This window comes from Brachyistius frenatus, unplaced genomic scaffold (genome assembly GCF_029030835.1).
Source record: "Brachyistius frenatus isolate BFR_SWC_R1_liver_20210118 unplaced genomic scaffold, ASM2903083v1 Contig_47, whole genome shotgun sequence".
In the NCBI taxonomy this organism is placed as follows: Eukaryota; Metazoa; Chordata; class Actinopteri; family Embiotocidae; genus Brachyistius; species Brachyistius frenatus.
Genome location: NW_027210646.1, coordinates 1327574 through 1340954, shown reverse-complemented (window position 1 = coordinate 1340954; position 13381 = coordinate 1327574). Strand labels below are relative to the sequence as shown.

Here is a 13381-nt window from a genome sequence, read left to right as displayed (position 1 = left end):
ATTTAACAGACTGTTTTTCACAGCATACATTTTAGCTTGTCTTTGCTGGAACACTTAATGGAAGTGAGTTATCTCATCCGGAGAGCTGTTTGACCCTCTTTTTTCATAGGTTCAGAACAGTTTTTTTTTTTAAAAAAAAGCTTTGTTGTTCAGTGAGCAGTGCTCCCCTTTACATGTCCCCACCTCAACCAGTGAAACATTGTCCACTTCATGCAGCAAGCCCTTCACTCAAGGGCCTCTCAGTTGTGGTAACAAGGGAGGGGCAGGTCAGTCTGCATGGATGAGCACTTAAAACAATCAAAGCCCCTTTTACTTTTAGTGCACCTTAAACTTTTATTCTGTGTAGATTTTGCACGTTCTCCCCTGAGCCTGTGTGAGTTTTCTGCAGGTGCTCTGGCTTCCACCCACAGTCCAAAGACCTGCATGTTACATTATTGATGATTCTAAATTGAGTGTAGGTGTGAACTGTTGACCGCGCCTTCCCTGAAAGCAACACTTTTCAGGTTGTGTGCCTGTGTCACATTCCTTAGATCACTTAAAATGTATGATTTTCTAATGATACAAACTTTTAATAGCTAAAAGAACAAAAACCATAAGAATTTGACACAATGACACTTATATTTATAGTTTTACTTCATATTCTCAATATGGTCAACTGCTTAAAATGATAATGTATTTGTATTTATGTTAAATAATTAATAAGGTTCTTTACAGCAAAAACTATTGTTCAAAATATATTTAATCAGTAGTAGCATTACAGACTGTTTAAAAAAAAAGAAGAAAGAAAAGGTCTGTAAATTGTGCACTTGCACCTGCGTGCCTGTTTTTCATGGAAACCCTGAATTGTGAAAGCTCACCACACCTTCAAATCATCTGCAGAAGTCACATACACTATAAATTCCTCCCAACAAAAACAGTATCAGCTAAGCATACATTTTCTGAGTCACACCTGGTATACTGAAGGTGCACCATGAACCTGATAACAGATCAGAACTGGTGGAATTTTACAGTATGAATACAGAAAAAATATATATATGAAAAGGCTGCATGATGCATTTAATAATAGATAAATTACTTTTCGCAATTATTTTCAGCAGCACTGATTACTCTGAACGAATAAAATATACAATATACGTGAGCCACACCCGATCCTGTGAGCAACATATTTCAAAATGTAGACTGCTGAGTACCACCGACCACACTTCCTTTTGTTTGTTAATTTCCAGATTCAGTCATTAGTCACTAGCTGTAAGCTTCATCCTGTGACTGTTGTTCCTCTTTGTTACGAACATGCTGTGTGATTTCTGTTCCCATTGATGAGTGAAATAACAGAAAGATCACCTTAGTCTCTGCATTCATTGTCCATAAGTGCATTTTAAACCTGCAGTGGATTCAAAAGGTTCCCTTCAAATTATTTACCTTGTAAATTCATCCAGTGCTCCAGTTTAAAAACAGGAAAAAGAAAATCTGACAGTAACCCTTTTGTTTCCTCAAGCTGTGAGAAATAAGGTATAAAATCACAGCACTCCACTGTTACATTTTACGTCACAACTCTGCTACACTGTTTGTTTGAGGGAATTTCTCCACAAACATTGCTTTAAATCTTGTTTCTTCAAGTTTTAGTGGAATTGTTGACAAAAAGTCATGAGACAAATAAGGTGCAGTTTTTGACTCAGGACTCATCTGCCTGTGGTTTGGCTTCAGTTTTGCACAAGTCTTGAGACAGTGTAACACTGCAATTACTGAATGACAGATTTGGCTATTGTTCAAACTCAAAGACAGGCTTTAGCCTGAAGGTTTTGCAGTTGTGGGAATCTTTTAAGGCGTAATGAGGACTAACAATGCAGCATTTCCATGCTAAAAATATTGGCTGTAGATAACCACACAACAGACAACCGTGTCCTCAAACTGAAACTAATGTGTGTCAGTACTTAAATCACAGCATTTGACAAACTCTTTTAGCAAAACAACAATTTCAACCTGTCAATTAAATGGAAAATTTCCCCAAACAAAAGTGTCACTAGATGGCACGGTTGTTGCTTTTTTATGCTCTAAACATACATGTTTGGGATCACTCGACTCCCCTGGAGTTATTTACCTGTAGGCCACAACTTGAGCTTAATTTCAGCCTATTTTTTTTTTTATTTTTGTTTACATTTTGGAAACTTGGCACCATTAAAAGTATGCCGAATTACCTATAATGGAAGTAGAGACTATCACTGAATTACTTTTGACACTGAGGAAAACTTTAAAATGTGATGATTCTCAGGCAAGTTTTGAAAGTGTTTTTGTTTTTAACCCTTCTTAACGCTTACAATATGTTATGTAGCATGTGTCAGTTGTTTTAATGCCATTTATAAATCTGCTCAACAGGAGCACAGGTAGAGACACGCTGAGCAGTAAAACATCTGTATGAAACTAGTCCAACATGCTCGGGTTGAGTGCAGTCTGATTTAACAAATCATCAAGTTTCCGCTGGATGTAGAAACTGTAGGCTGCTGACCAACTCTATCTGACTGCCGAGTAAACCAGAGATGTGGAGGAGGAGATGATGATATTTTGCATTCTTTAAGTTTTTGTCCAGTGACGAAAGGTGTGGAGGTTGCTACTTTCTACAAAACTGGGAAGTGAACACAAAATTATCACTATCCGACTCACAAGTACCTTCTGACCTCTCTGATCTCTGCATTTCTGACATTAAGCAATTCTTTGAGCCAAAATGCGGGCTTTGCACACTGTTGAGCAATAACTTTAAAATACTATTATTTACTGTTACAATCATAGAAAAGACTAATTTGTGTACCGGGCTAACCCAGACTTCCAGCATCTGAGATAGAGTTTGACAGGAATGACTATATTTTTTTTTACCAGGAAGGAAAAGCTGCCCTGGTTTTATTGCGATATATTTGGAATTGAAACAGCACTAATCTTTGAATCTCTGCACGAGTTGAGTAAAAGAATCAACATTTAAATGGCAATAAAAGAAGAGCTGGACATTTGGTGGTTGTAAAATAATTAGATACCATTTTCAAACTGCTAAATAATCTAAAGCCAGGAGACGGTAAACTTAGCTTAGCACAGACTGGAAGCAGGGGAAACAGCTAGCCTATCCGAGCTCTGTCCAATGTCTGTACTTCATTAGGAGGATTCACTGAGTCAATGGATGCCACTGAGTCTGCAGCTCTGCAAGAACATAGAAATGCAATCGTGCTTTGAGCTAAATGCAGGGTTTTCTCTACCATTATAACACTGAAGAGCCTCATCCAAGTGTTTTTTCACTCTGGGAGGGTGAGAAAATTCACTTTACATCTTCATTTACCAATGTTTTGGGATTATCTTTTTTTCATGACAGAGTGTGTGTTTTTCAATAAGTATTGTAACAATGATAGACCAAACTTATGTGAAAAGTGCAGAGTTTGTAACTGCCCCCATGACTGTGGCCACTGAGCACCTAACTCTTCCATAAATGCGAGGAAAAGCCTGTAAATGCAAACATTATAGGAGCAGCATACCTGAGACTGATACGAGTGTCATTACTTTTGCTGGTATTTGGTAATAAATGGAAGTAATGCACAACGAGTTTTGACCACATGGTGGCACTAGATGGAAAGTTACCAAAACTCTTACAATTCATCTTATGGGAAATATGAATTTTAGCACAAAATGTCCTGGTAATCAATCCAAGAGTTGCTGAGATATGTCTGTCTGGACCAGAGAGCTAGATCCCCAAACAACCGGCTTTGTCTTCCTAAAGATTTGCATTGAATGCCTCGAGGAAAAGTAGATGGAGAAGAGAAGAAGTCGACCTCCTGAAATTCACTGCATGTGAAGCACCAACTTAATCAAAAGCTCTCTGTGATTTAAAATACAGACAACAGGTTTCACTTGAAAATATTTCAGTCTTTTTTTTAAAAAACAACCTCTTTTTGTACAATAACTGTCATTAGAGAAGCACACAGAGGACTGATTTACAGCGGTGGTAATGCAATATAATAATCACAATGGAATACAAGTGTGTTGGAGAAGAGGTCAGATTGGTCTGCGTGGTGAACAGCCTGCAGTCAGGACTCAGGTCACAGTTTCCGCTTCAATCTGGATTTGAACCTCGAATTCAGGAGCTCTTTCATCAGACAGAGGCTTCACTTCACCTTCGGAGGCGAGTAGTGGATTCGGCACCTTTCACTGAAAATCTGAACAAGACAAACCAGCAATAAGTAACATAGAACATCACAACAACTCGTTTATGTGGGATTATACATGATAGTAGAGAGCATACTGCACCTTCAGACTTCTATCATTGACGACTTCTTCAACATTCAGCTCAGACTTCATGAGCTTCAACTGGGGACAAGGAGGGCAAGAGATGCCTTACTCAGCATATTATTTTTCACTCACCCATAAGTAAGATAGCAGACTAATCTTATAATCAGACACATTTCTGTCCCCAACATAATAACTGCTGCTTTAAAGGATCAGTTCACCCAAGTTGCAGAACATAAAACTATATATATATATATCACATTTTGTCATTGTTTACTTGCAGTACTTATCCCTGCCAATAAAGTTGGTCCGACGGTTCCTTTTAATTTGTTACGTTTTGAGACACCCGTGTTTTAAATTTGTGTCGCCACACAACATACAAGGGAGGAGAAACCAGTTTTGTTTGTGTTGCTCACAGTACAAAGAAACTACATTTAAAGGGTACTCCAGTGATTTAGGTAATACTCCCACAAACACTGGAGCCGACATTTCCCATAATGCAACTAGAACGTGAACAGCGTCTTCCATTAGATTCCCCTCACATCCTAAATGGCAACTTCTTTCAAACTCCGAAGCCTTTAGTAATGCAGACTTTTTGTAAAGTCCAGTGTAATGCTGCTGACATCACTGACATCACATAAAAAACATTTCAGACTGTAAAAAGCTTCTCAAGAGACAGAAGATATTAATCAAACTATTTTCAAAGGGTAAATATGACTCTCTATGACCAGTTCACTGAACTTCATGCGTAAAATTGGTGGCGTGACCCTTTAAAAAAAAAAAGTTCCGTCAGTGCTTCTTTCAGCCAACAATGTTTGGGTTGCTGTGGATGATCTAATAACGGAGCCGTGGTTAACTGGAAGCTATTTTCTGTTGAATAAAAAGTCCCTATGAAAACTGTCTGCAGTGAGCTCGGCGGACGATCCCGAGTGTTGCGTATCTAAATGTCACTTTTAAATGCTTTCAGCTTCCCAGATAAAAAAAAATCCACTGGCCTTCATATTCGTGTTTGTGACAGGAGATGTGCAGGAATAGATTCACCAGAACGCCGGCATTGCACAAAAAGTGATCTTGCATGGCTACATTTCCTTTGGGGAGTTTTAGAAACAGGACTTACGTTGGTCTGCTCATTCCTCAGCTGTTTGATTAATGCCAGGTTTTCGTTGTCTTTTGCCCTTTCTTCACGTAGGTGTCCCACCAACTCTGAGGTTTGGGCTATGCAGACCTTTATAGCTTTGTCTCTGCTCAGATGGGCCTCCATCATCTGTGGGGCGCACAAAACATAAGAGACGTTGCACAGAAGTTGTTTCAATGAACGAACCGGGAATTCATACTTTCAGTTTTGTTGAAACGGACATGTTATTTATTTATTTTTTTTGTCTTCACTCGTCCCACTCACAGATTCATAGAGTTGTTTGCAGGTTTGTGTGGCATCCACCTTTCCTGAGAAGGAGACTGTGGGCACGGTGGTGTTCAGGGCATGCACGATGCGGTCGTCTATGGTGCGCATCGCCTTTAGGACCTCCTGAGAGACATACAGGGACGGAAAGAGTCATCAAAGCAATGATTGGATGGATAGACCAACAACTGTGGGTTATAATGCAATAAATACCACTTTTAATTCAGGGTTACCTAAAATAAATAAACAACAGTAATCAGCGTTCTGTTGGGAGGTTTACACTACTTTTGTTTTATTTTTTGGACTTTTCAGCTTTATTTGCCAGTTTAAAACATTTGTTAGGAAAATCATGAAATGGAACAAGTTCCATTACTTTAATGAAGTCTAAAAATAAAATTTAAAAAAAAGCTTACATTGCTTATTACACTTCTTAACAGGCTAACTAGTAATCTGCGACCTTAATACCTACATACACAGCCCAAACCTACTTTTGGAAAATAACCTCCCAAGCACTGGTGCCATCTACTGGGTTTCATCACGCATGACATATAGTGGGTCAAATGACCTCCATCTCACAAGGTTATGGAAAGTGCACCATTAATTAATAGTGGATCTGCACCGTAATTTAATGATATAAATGTACTGGGTTCCTTTTTTTTGTTTTTTTTTTACCAGTGAAGGACCCTTTCATCAGGTAGTTTTTCCCTCTAATCCTCCTGACAAAACAAACACGAGCTCCTTTGTGGAGGTAAAACAAAAAAAAAATACAGACAAGTGATCGATAACTTCGTGTAACCGGTGAGTTTTCTATCTGCTCTCCCAGTTTTATATTGTCGCTGCAACATGTGCAAATCAAAGTGCGCTACTACTTTTAAAATGAGGCTGAAATCTGCCGTCCGGGTGTAAAAAAACAAACAAACAACCTGACACGGTTGGACGTTAAAAACCACATGCAGCCAGATTCAGTGCAAACAGTGCTGATCAGCTGGATCAGCTGGATCAGCTGATCCAGCTGATCCAGCTGATCAGCTGGATCAGCTGGATCAACAGATCGTCGCGTTACGCGGACAGTAAAGCGACGGCGAACGACCGTCGACGGGGCGGTGAGTCGGGCGGATGTCGTCCTGTGAAAAGCCGCCACGGATCGAGATGATCCTCCGTTTGAATTACCTGAAACATTGAAAAGTCCTCACAGTTTAAAGTTCCACCGGGCGCCGCCATAGTGGGACTGAAAGGGGTCCTCCACCGAACCAACAAAGTGCCTGAATAAAAACCTCACTTCGGTCAGGCTAAATGTATATATTACGCGATATTATATTTTCGGCATTAAGTATTAAGACTTAACCCCGGAACCTAACCTGAATCGCAGCCCCTCTTACCGTGTAGGGCAGACATGAATCCAAGGAGGAGCAGACTTTAAAAAAAAAAGAAAAAGAAAAGCCATTTAGTTTTCGATCAGGCATTCAGAACGGCCTCTTATGCATACGTGACGGGTCCGGTTTAGCAGCTAGTTCAGGCTAGCCAAAGTTGACTTTGCGCAGCTGACGGTGTCGTGGGCGTGTGGCGTCGCTCTGGATCCTCAGAAACACTGAACCTCAGATAATCAGAAAACATGAACTTCGTCAGATCTCGCCTCTCCATCGGCAGTCTCCTCGGTTCGTATGGATTCATAATTAATCGATTAATAACAGCTGGCACCGTCTTTTTTTTTTTTTTTTTTTTTCCACCACCCGGTGATGATGGCACTTATAACTTTATTGTTGAATTACATGATGTCAGTTTGTTGTAAATATACTTGTAGGTGAACACGTGTTCCTTGTAACCACTTTGTTGTTGTTTTTTTTGGTTGGAAAGAGAGAGAGAGAGAGAGAGAGAGAGAGTGAGAGAGAGTGAGAGAGAGAGAGAGTGAGAGAGAGAGATATGGGCTGAAATTATTAGTCAATTGATGGTTAAGGAAAACTAATCATTTAACTATTTTCGAAGTGTATTTGTATCATAAACAAAAGAAAGCCAGTTATTTTCTGTATGGCAGCAACTTACGGTTGTTTTGACATTCTGCGAACCTGACTGTTGTTTTCTCACTTAGTCAGCTCCTTTGTTTGGTCTTAAAAAGTCAGTATCTCGTTTTGGTCTTTTAAAAAAGTCAGTATCTCGGTTTGGTCTTTTAAAAAGTCAGTATCTCGTTTTGGTCTTTAAAAAAAAGTCAGTATCTCGTTTTGATCTTTAAAAAAAGTCAGTATCTCGTTTTGATCTTTAAAAAAAAGTCAGTATCTCGTTTTGATCTTTAAAAAGTCAGTATCTCGGTTTGGTCTTTTAAAAAGTCAGTATCTCGTTTTGATCTTTAAAAAAAGTCAGTATCTCGTTTTGATCTTTTAAAAAAAGTCAGTATCTCGTTTTGGTCTTTAAAAAGTCAGTATCTCGGTTTGGTCTTTTAAAAAGTCAGTATCTCGGTTTGGTCTTTTAAAAAGTCAGTATCTCGGTTTGGTCTTTTAAAAAGTCAGTATTTCGGTTTGGTCTTAAAAAAGTCAGTATCTCGGTTTGGTCTTTTAAAAAGTCAGTATCTCGGTTTGGTCTTTTAAAAAGTCAGTATCTCGGTTTGGTCTTTTAAAAAGTCAGTATCTCGTTTTGGTCTTTTAAAAAGTCAGTATCTCGGTTTGGTCTTTTAAAAAAGCCAGTATCTCGGTTTGGTCTTTTAAAAAAGTCAGTATCTCGGTTTGGTCTTTAAAAAAAGTCAGTATCTCGGTTTGGTCTTTAAAAAAAGTCAGTATCTCGTTTTGGTCTTTTAAAAAGTCAGTATCTCGTTTTGGTCTTTTAAAAAGTCAGTATCTCGGTTTGGTCTTTTAAAAAGTCAGTATCTCGTTTTGGTCTTTTAAAAAGTCAGTATCTCGGTTTGGTCTTTTAAAAAGTCAGTATCTCGGTTTGGTCTTTTAAAAAAGTCAGTATCTCGGTTTGGTCTTTTAAAAAGTCAGTATCTCGTTTTGGTCTTTTAAAAAGTCAGTATCTCGGTTTGGTCTTAAAAAAGTCAGTATCTCGGTTTGGTCTTTTAAAAAGTCAGTATCTCGGTTTGGTCTTTTAAAAAGCCAGTATCTCGGTTTGGTCTTTTAAAAAGCCAGTATCTCGGTTTGGTCTTTTAAAAAGTCAGTATCTCGGTTTGGTCTTAAAAAAGTCAGTATCTCGGTTTGGTCTTTTAAAAAGTCAGTATCTCGTTTTGATCTTTTAAAAAAGTCAGTATCTCGGTTTGGTCTTTTAAAAAGTCAGTATCTCGTTTTGATCTTTTAAAAAGTCAGTATCTCGTTTTGGTCTTTTAAAAAAGTCAGTATCTCGGTTTGGTCTTAAAAAAGTCAGTATCTCGGTTTGGTCTTAAAAAAGTCAGTATCTCGGTTTGGTCTTTTAAAAAAGTCAGTATCTCGTTTTGATCTTTTAAAAAAGTCAGTATCTCGTTTTGGTCTTTTAAAAAAGTCAGTATCTCGGTTTGGTCTTAAAAAAGTCAGTATCTCGGTTTGGTCTTTTAAAAAGTCAGTATCTCGGTTTGGTCTTAAAAAAGTCAGTATCTCGTTTTGGTCTTTTAAAAAAGTCAGAATCTCGGTTTGGTCTTTTAAAAAAGTCAGTATCTCGGTTTGGTCTTTTAAAAAGTCAGTATCTCGTTTTGGTCTTTTAAAAAAGTCAGTATCTCGTTTTGGTCTTTTAAAAAAGTCAGTATCTCGGTTTGGTCTTTTAAAAAAGTCAGTATCTCGGTTTGGTCTTTTAAAAAAGTCAGTATCTCGGTTTGGTCTTTTAAAAAGTCAGTATCTCGTTTCGTCTCGACCAACAGTCCACAACCAAAATACGTTTTGTTTATCATCATGGAGAACTAAAGGAAACAGAAAACATGTACAGTATAATATTTAAGAAGCTGCAATAAGAGGATTTGAGTATTTTGCTTTTCAAAATGACTCCAAACTATGAATTAATTATCAAAATACGGGGAATGTATTTTCTGTTGATAAACTAACCGAGTAATCATTGCAGCTCTAATTTCCCAGTCTTGACCTCCTCAGTCACGATGACTTGTGTTTTTTTGTTAGTTTTGTGTCATGTAAATAAAGTTGATCTGGTTTGGGACCGTCGATCGCATCACTGACGTGTCTTATTTCATGCATCTCTCTGTTTGATACGTATTATTTTTGGACTTTTAAGCCGATAAGACCAACAGTTTGAATCTCATCAGCCGGGCCCGTGAGCGCAGTTGAGATTGAAAACTGTGTAGATTAAATGATTATTCAATAATATTTGCAGACTCCTGGATCTCAAAAAAACAGCCGTTGGTCGCAGCTCACTTACTCTTTGTATTGTTTTGTGCCCCCAGGTCAGCGGTGCAGACAGGTCGCTGACGCATGCAGCCACAGAGGGATGTGCAACAAACTGCCGGAGGTGAAATCGGAGGCTTCGCCTGCAGTCTCAGCAGAAGGTGGCGTGACGGATGTTCTTTCTTTTCTTTTTTTTTTTCTTTTCTTCTTCTTTTTTCTTTTTTTTTTTCTCTGTCCAACACGTAGACAACCACAAACACCGCAAAGCAAAAACCCGGTTCAATGGCAGAAACCCGCCGTCACTCCATTCCTCTTTTCACTTCCAGTGCAGGATACCGTTACTGGAAACGTGCTTTCAAACGTAAAACAAAATTTGCGGTGTTAATAAAGTATGTGAATGACCATTACGTTTGTGAAAACCAGTTTGTAATTTCTCGAATCAGTGTAAAAACACTCGTAACACTCATTTGTAAAAGGGATTTTTGTATCTCACAGGGTACTTGTCATAGCTTAGAGTGAGAACAACATTTTTTTTCCCTTAATTCCTAAAGACTTGAGGATGGGGTTACAGGAAGTGGGGAAACAGGAAATGGGGTTAGAGTCTGAGGGCGACGGAGTGGATTGCTGTTTTTGTTGAGGATGTGAATTTGCCAACTCGTTTGTTTGTTCATGCTAATGCGTGCTGTGTTCTTTCAGCTCTGCGTCCCTCGTTCCGAGTCCCAGGCTGCAGACCCTCAGACCTGGACAAGAAGATTTTGATCTGGTCGGGCCGCTTCAAGTCAGCGGACCAGATACCAGAGATGGTGTCGTAAGTTTTCCTTTTCCTGTTTCCACCAGACCTCCCAGCACGCTCGTGTTTGATTGGCTCTCTGTGTGATGTTGGTTAGGTTACATCACAGGAACAGATCTAACTAAGTGGATGAGCAGCTGTACAGTATGGAGCTGGTCCTTCCAGACAGCTGCAGTTTTAAACAAGGCGTGTGTTTGTGACTGACGGTAATTACTGTGGAGATCTGATCTGCTGCTGTGATTAAAAAAAAAAAAAAAAAAAAAAAAAAGATCTGCTTTGTCATGCATAGATACTGCAGCCCCTCCCACATCCTGGACTCACAGGGCTCGGTATCCAAAACTAAATGACCACGTAACTGAAGGACTCATGAGAAAGACCGTCAAGATGATGGAGTTGTTCTTATTACGAGTGTTGACATACGGTACTGAAAGAAGCTTGAATGATGATTGTTGACACTGCATGCAGATCACTGAGTGTTTGGGACACGGTAGGGGAAAGAAAAGTCGAGGGATAATTTTGCATTTCAACAATAAAGATGAAATGTGGAGAGGAGAGAGTCGAGATGTCGAAATGAAAACCTTTTTATTTAGATGTTTTCATTTTAATTTCAGTGCCTCGTTTTTTGGAAAGCTGCTTTTCTGGGAGATCTGGAAAACAAAAGGCGCTATGTTTTGGATTTAATCTTGAAATGACTTTCATCTTGAAATGTTGACTGTTTTTGATACTCCATTTTTTTTTTTTTTTCCCCCAAATATTTTGAATGTATTCTTAAAATGCAAAACAAAACTAAATTCTTTCTCCTCTTACTTTGTTTCCTTAATGTGGTCCGACTGTGCTGAGCTTAAAAAAAAAAACCAGCAGAAAATATCACCAGAGTTTTAACACTGAGGTCTTCCACCCATGTCTGTGCCGGGTGTGCCGAGAAGAATACTTGTTAACGAGTGTTTGTGCACCTGCCTCTTCCGCAGGTTCGAGATGATTGATTCAGCCAGAAACAAGTTCAGAGTGAAAATGGCCTATGTGATGATGGGGGTCACAATAGGGGCGTGTTTGGTGATGGTGATTCTGGGTAAAAAGGTGAGTGACAAGACATGGCTGCTGTTTGTGTGCTCACATTGTTGTTTTTTTTAGCATCTGTCAACAAAGACAGAATTGTTATATTGATAGTTTTCAACAAACTGCAACTTACAGTTAAGTGTTTGATCAGTCATACATCAGAAAAGTTAAAAAAAAAAAAAAGAGAAAGAAGTCCAAGGTGATGTTTTCAAATGCCTGTTTTGTCTGATCAGCAGTACAGAAACCTTAACATGCCGAGTTTAATGTCATAAAAGGCTTTGTCACCAGAAAAAAACAACAGAGAAGCTTCGACAAGCTGAAACCAGAGTTTTACAATAAATAGATTTTTAAAATAGTGGAAGATCATTAACTTATTTTTGCTTTTATGCATTTCAGTTCACACATGAATAATATCAGCTGTGTTTTGTACGTGTTTTTGCAGGCTGTCAGCAGGAACGATTCCCTGGCAGGTCAGAACATGGAGAAGAAAGCCAAATGGAAGGATATCCAAACAGACAAAGAAAGCACTGTTGCCCTGTCTGAGAAGGCTCAGTGATGGAGGGATATCCCCCCCCCCCCAAATACCAGCGGGACAGCGATGTCCCCCTCTTCTGCCGTACAGTAGGTACCACAACCTCAGAGCTCTCCACTCCCACCTTCTGGAGAAGTAGTACGACCAAGAAGCATCGAAGCAATTTATACTGTAGTACTTTTCCGACCAAGAGATTGGCCTTACCACATAATCATGAGTTATTTCAACATTTAGAAACGAAGTGCAAAGTTTTATCCGAGTAGATGTATGGCATGAATGAGGTGACGGCGGAAATAACACCCAACGATTTTTTTTTTTGTGGCAGCAACATTGGGAACTTAACTAAACCTGGTACTTTAGCGGAGGATTAAATGGATGCAACAATTTCCATTCCCCGCTGGGATCCGTCAACCTACCTGAGGCAGTCTGCTATGTCTATCCCGTGTCGGGGACTAAAGTCTTTGCAGTAATCTGCCTTGCCAGGACAGTTCAGTCCCCGAGTTTTCTTAAAACCATCCTGTAGTGAATCAGACACGAATGGTCCACACGTGCGGTTCTGTCCTGCCCCCACACTCCTGTAATTAGGCTTTTTTTGTTTGTTCACAGCCTGTGTGGCGTCTGTGTTTGTATATAGCGAGCACAAAAAAAAAAAAAAAAAAAATCCTCAGCTCAATAAAGCAATGCTTCTTTACAAAACATTTTTTTTATCTGATTTAATGACCTTATCTGAATGTGGTGCATTTACAGTTACTCCAAAGGTAAAAAGTAATGAACTGGCTGGTACTTATTTCTTGCGTGTTCAGTATGAGTTGGAACACTATCTTACCCATGAGACCTTATACGTGCTGCACGTCTAACTAAATTCAGTGGTTCAGTGGTAAACTTCCTAAATGTTAATATTATGTCATTACTTCTTGGTTTTGGACTTCTTCTTTTCTTTCCAAACACTGAATTGAGAAGATAATTCTACAAATAAATGTTAATTGCTGCCTTCCACATTAAGGTTCATCATTGTTTCAGTCGTGTAACAATAATAAATTGCAGAGGAAAAAAAAACA

At 39.0% G+C, this 13381-nt stretch overlaps 2 protein-coding genes across 2 annotated transcripts; one reads left to right on the top strand and one right to left on the bottom strand.

The window, feature by feature from the left end:
- Positions 1-641: 641 nt before the first annotated feature.
- mix23 (mitochondrial matrix import factor 23) lies at positions 642-6900 on the bottom strand. The gene is made up of 5 exons (XM_069703580.1): positions 6830-6900; positions 5660-5785; positions 5378-5524; positions 4282-4341; positions 642-4190 (listed from the first exon to the last, which is right to left on the bottom strand). Exons 1-5 carry the CDS (start codon positions 6878-6880, stop codon positions 4140-4142), a joined length of 435 nt encoding a protein of 144 aa, XP_069559681.1. The 5' UTR covers positions 6881-6900; the 3' UTR covers positions 642-4139.
- A 263-nt stretch (positions 6901-7163) lies between these two features.
- Positions 7164-13019, top strand: fam162a (family with sequence similarity 162 member A). The gene is made up of 5 exons (XM_069703579.1): positions 7164-7314; positions 10005-10106; positions 10642-10753; positions 11704-11812; positions 12234-13019. Exons 1-5 carry the CDS (start codon positions 7272-7274, stop codon positions 12345-12347), a joined length of 480 nt encoding a protein of 159 aa, XP_069559680.1. The 5' UTR covers positions 7164-7271; the 3' UTR covers positions 12348-13019.
- The last annotated feature ends 362 nt before the right edge of the window (positions 13020-13381 follow it).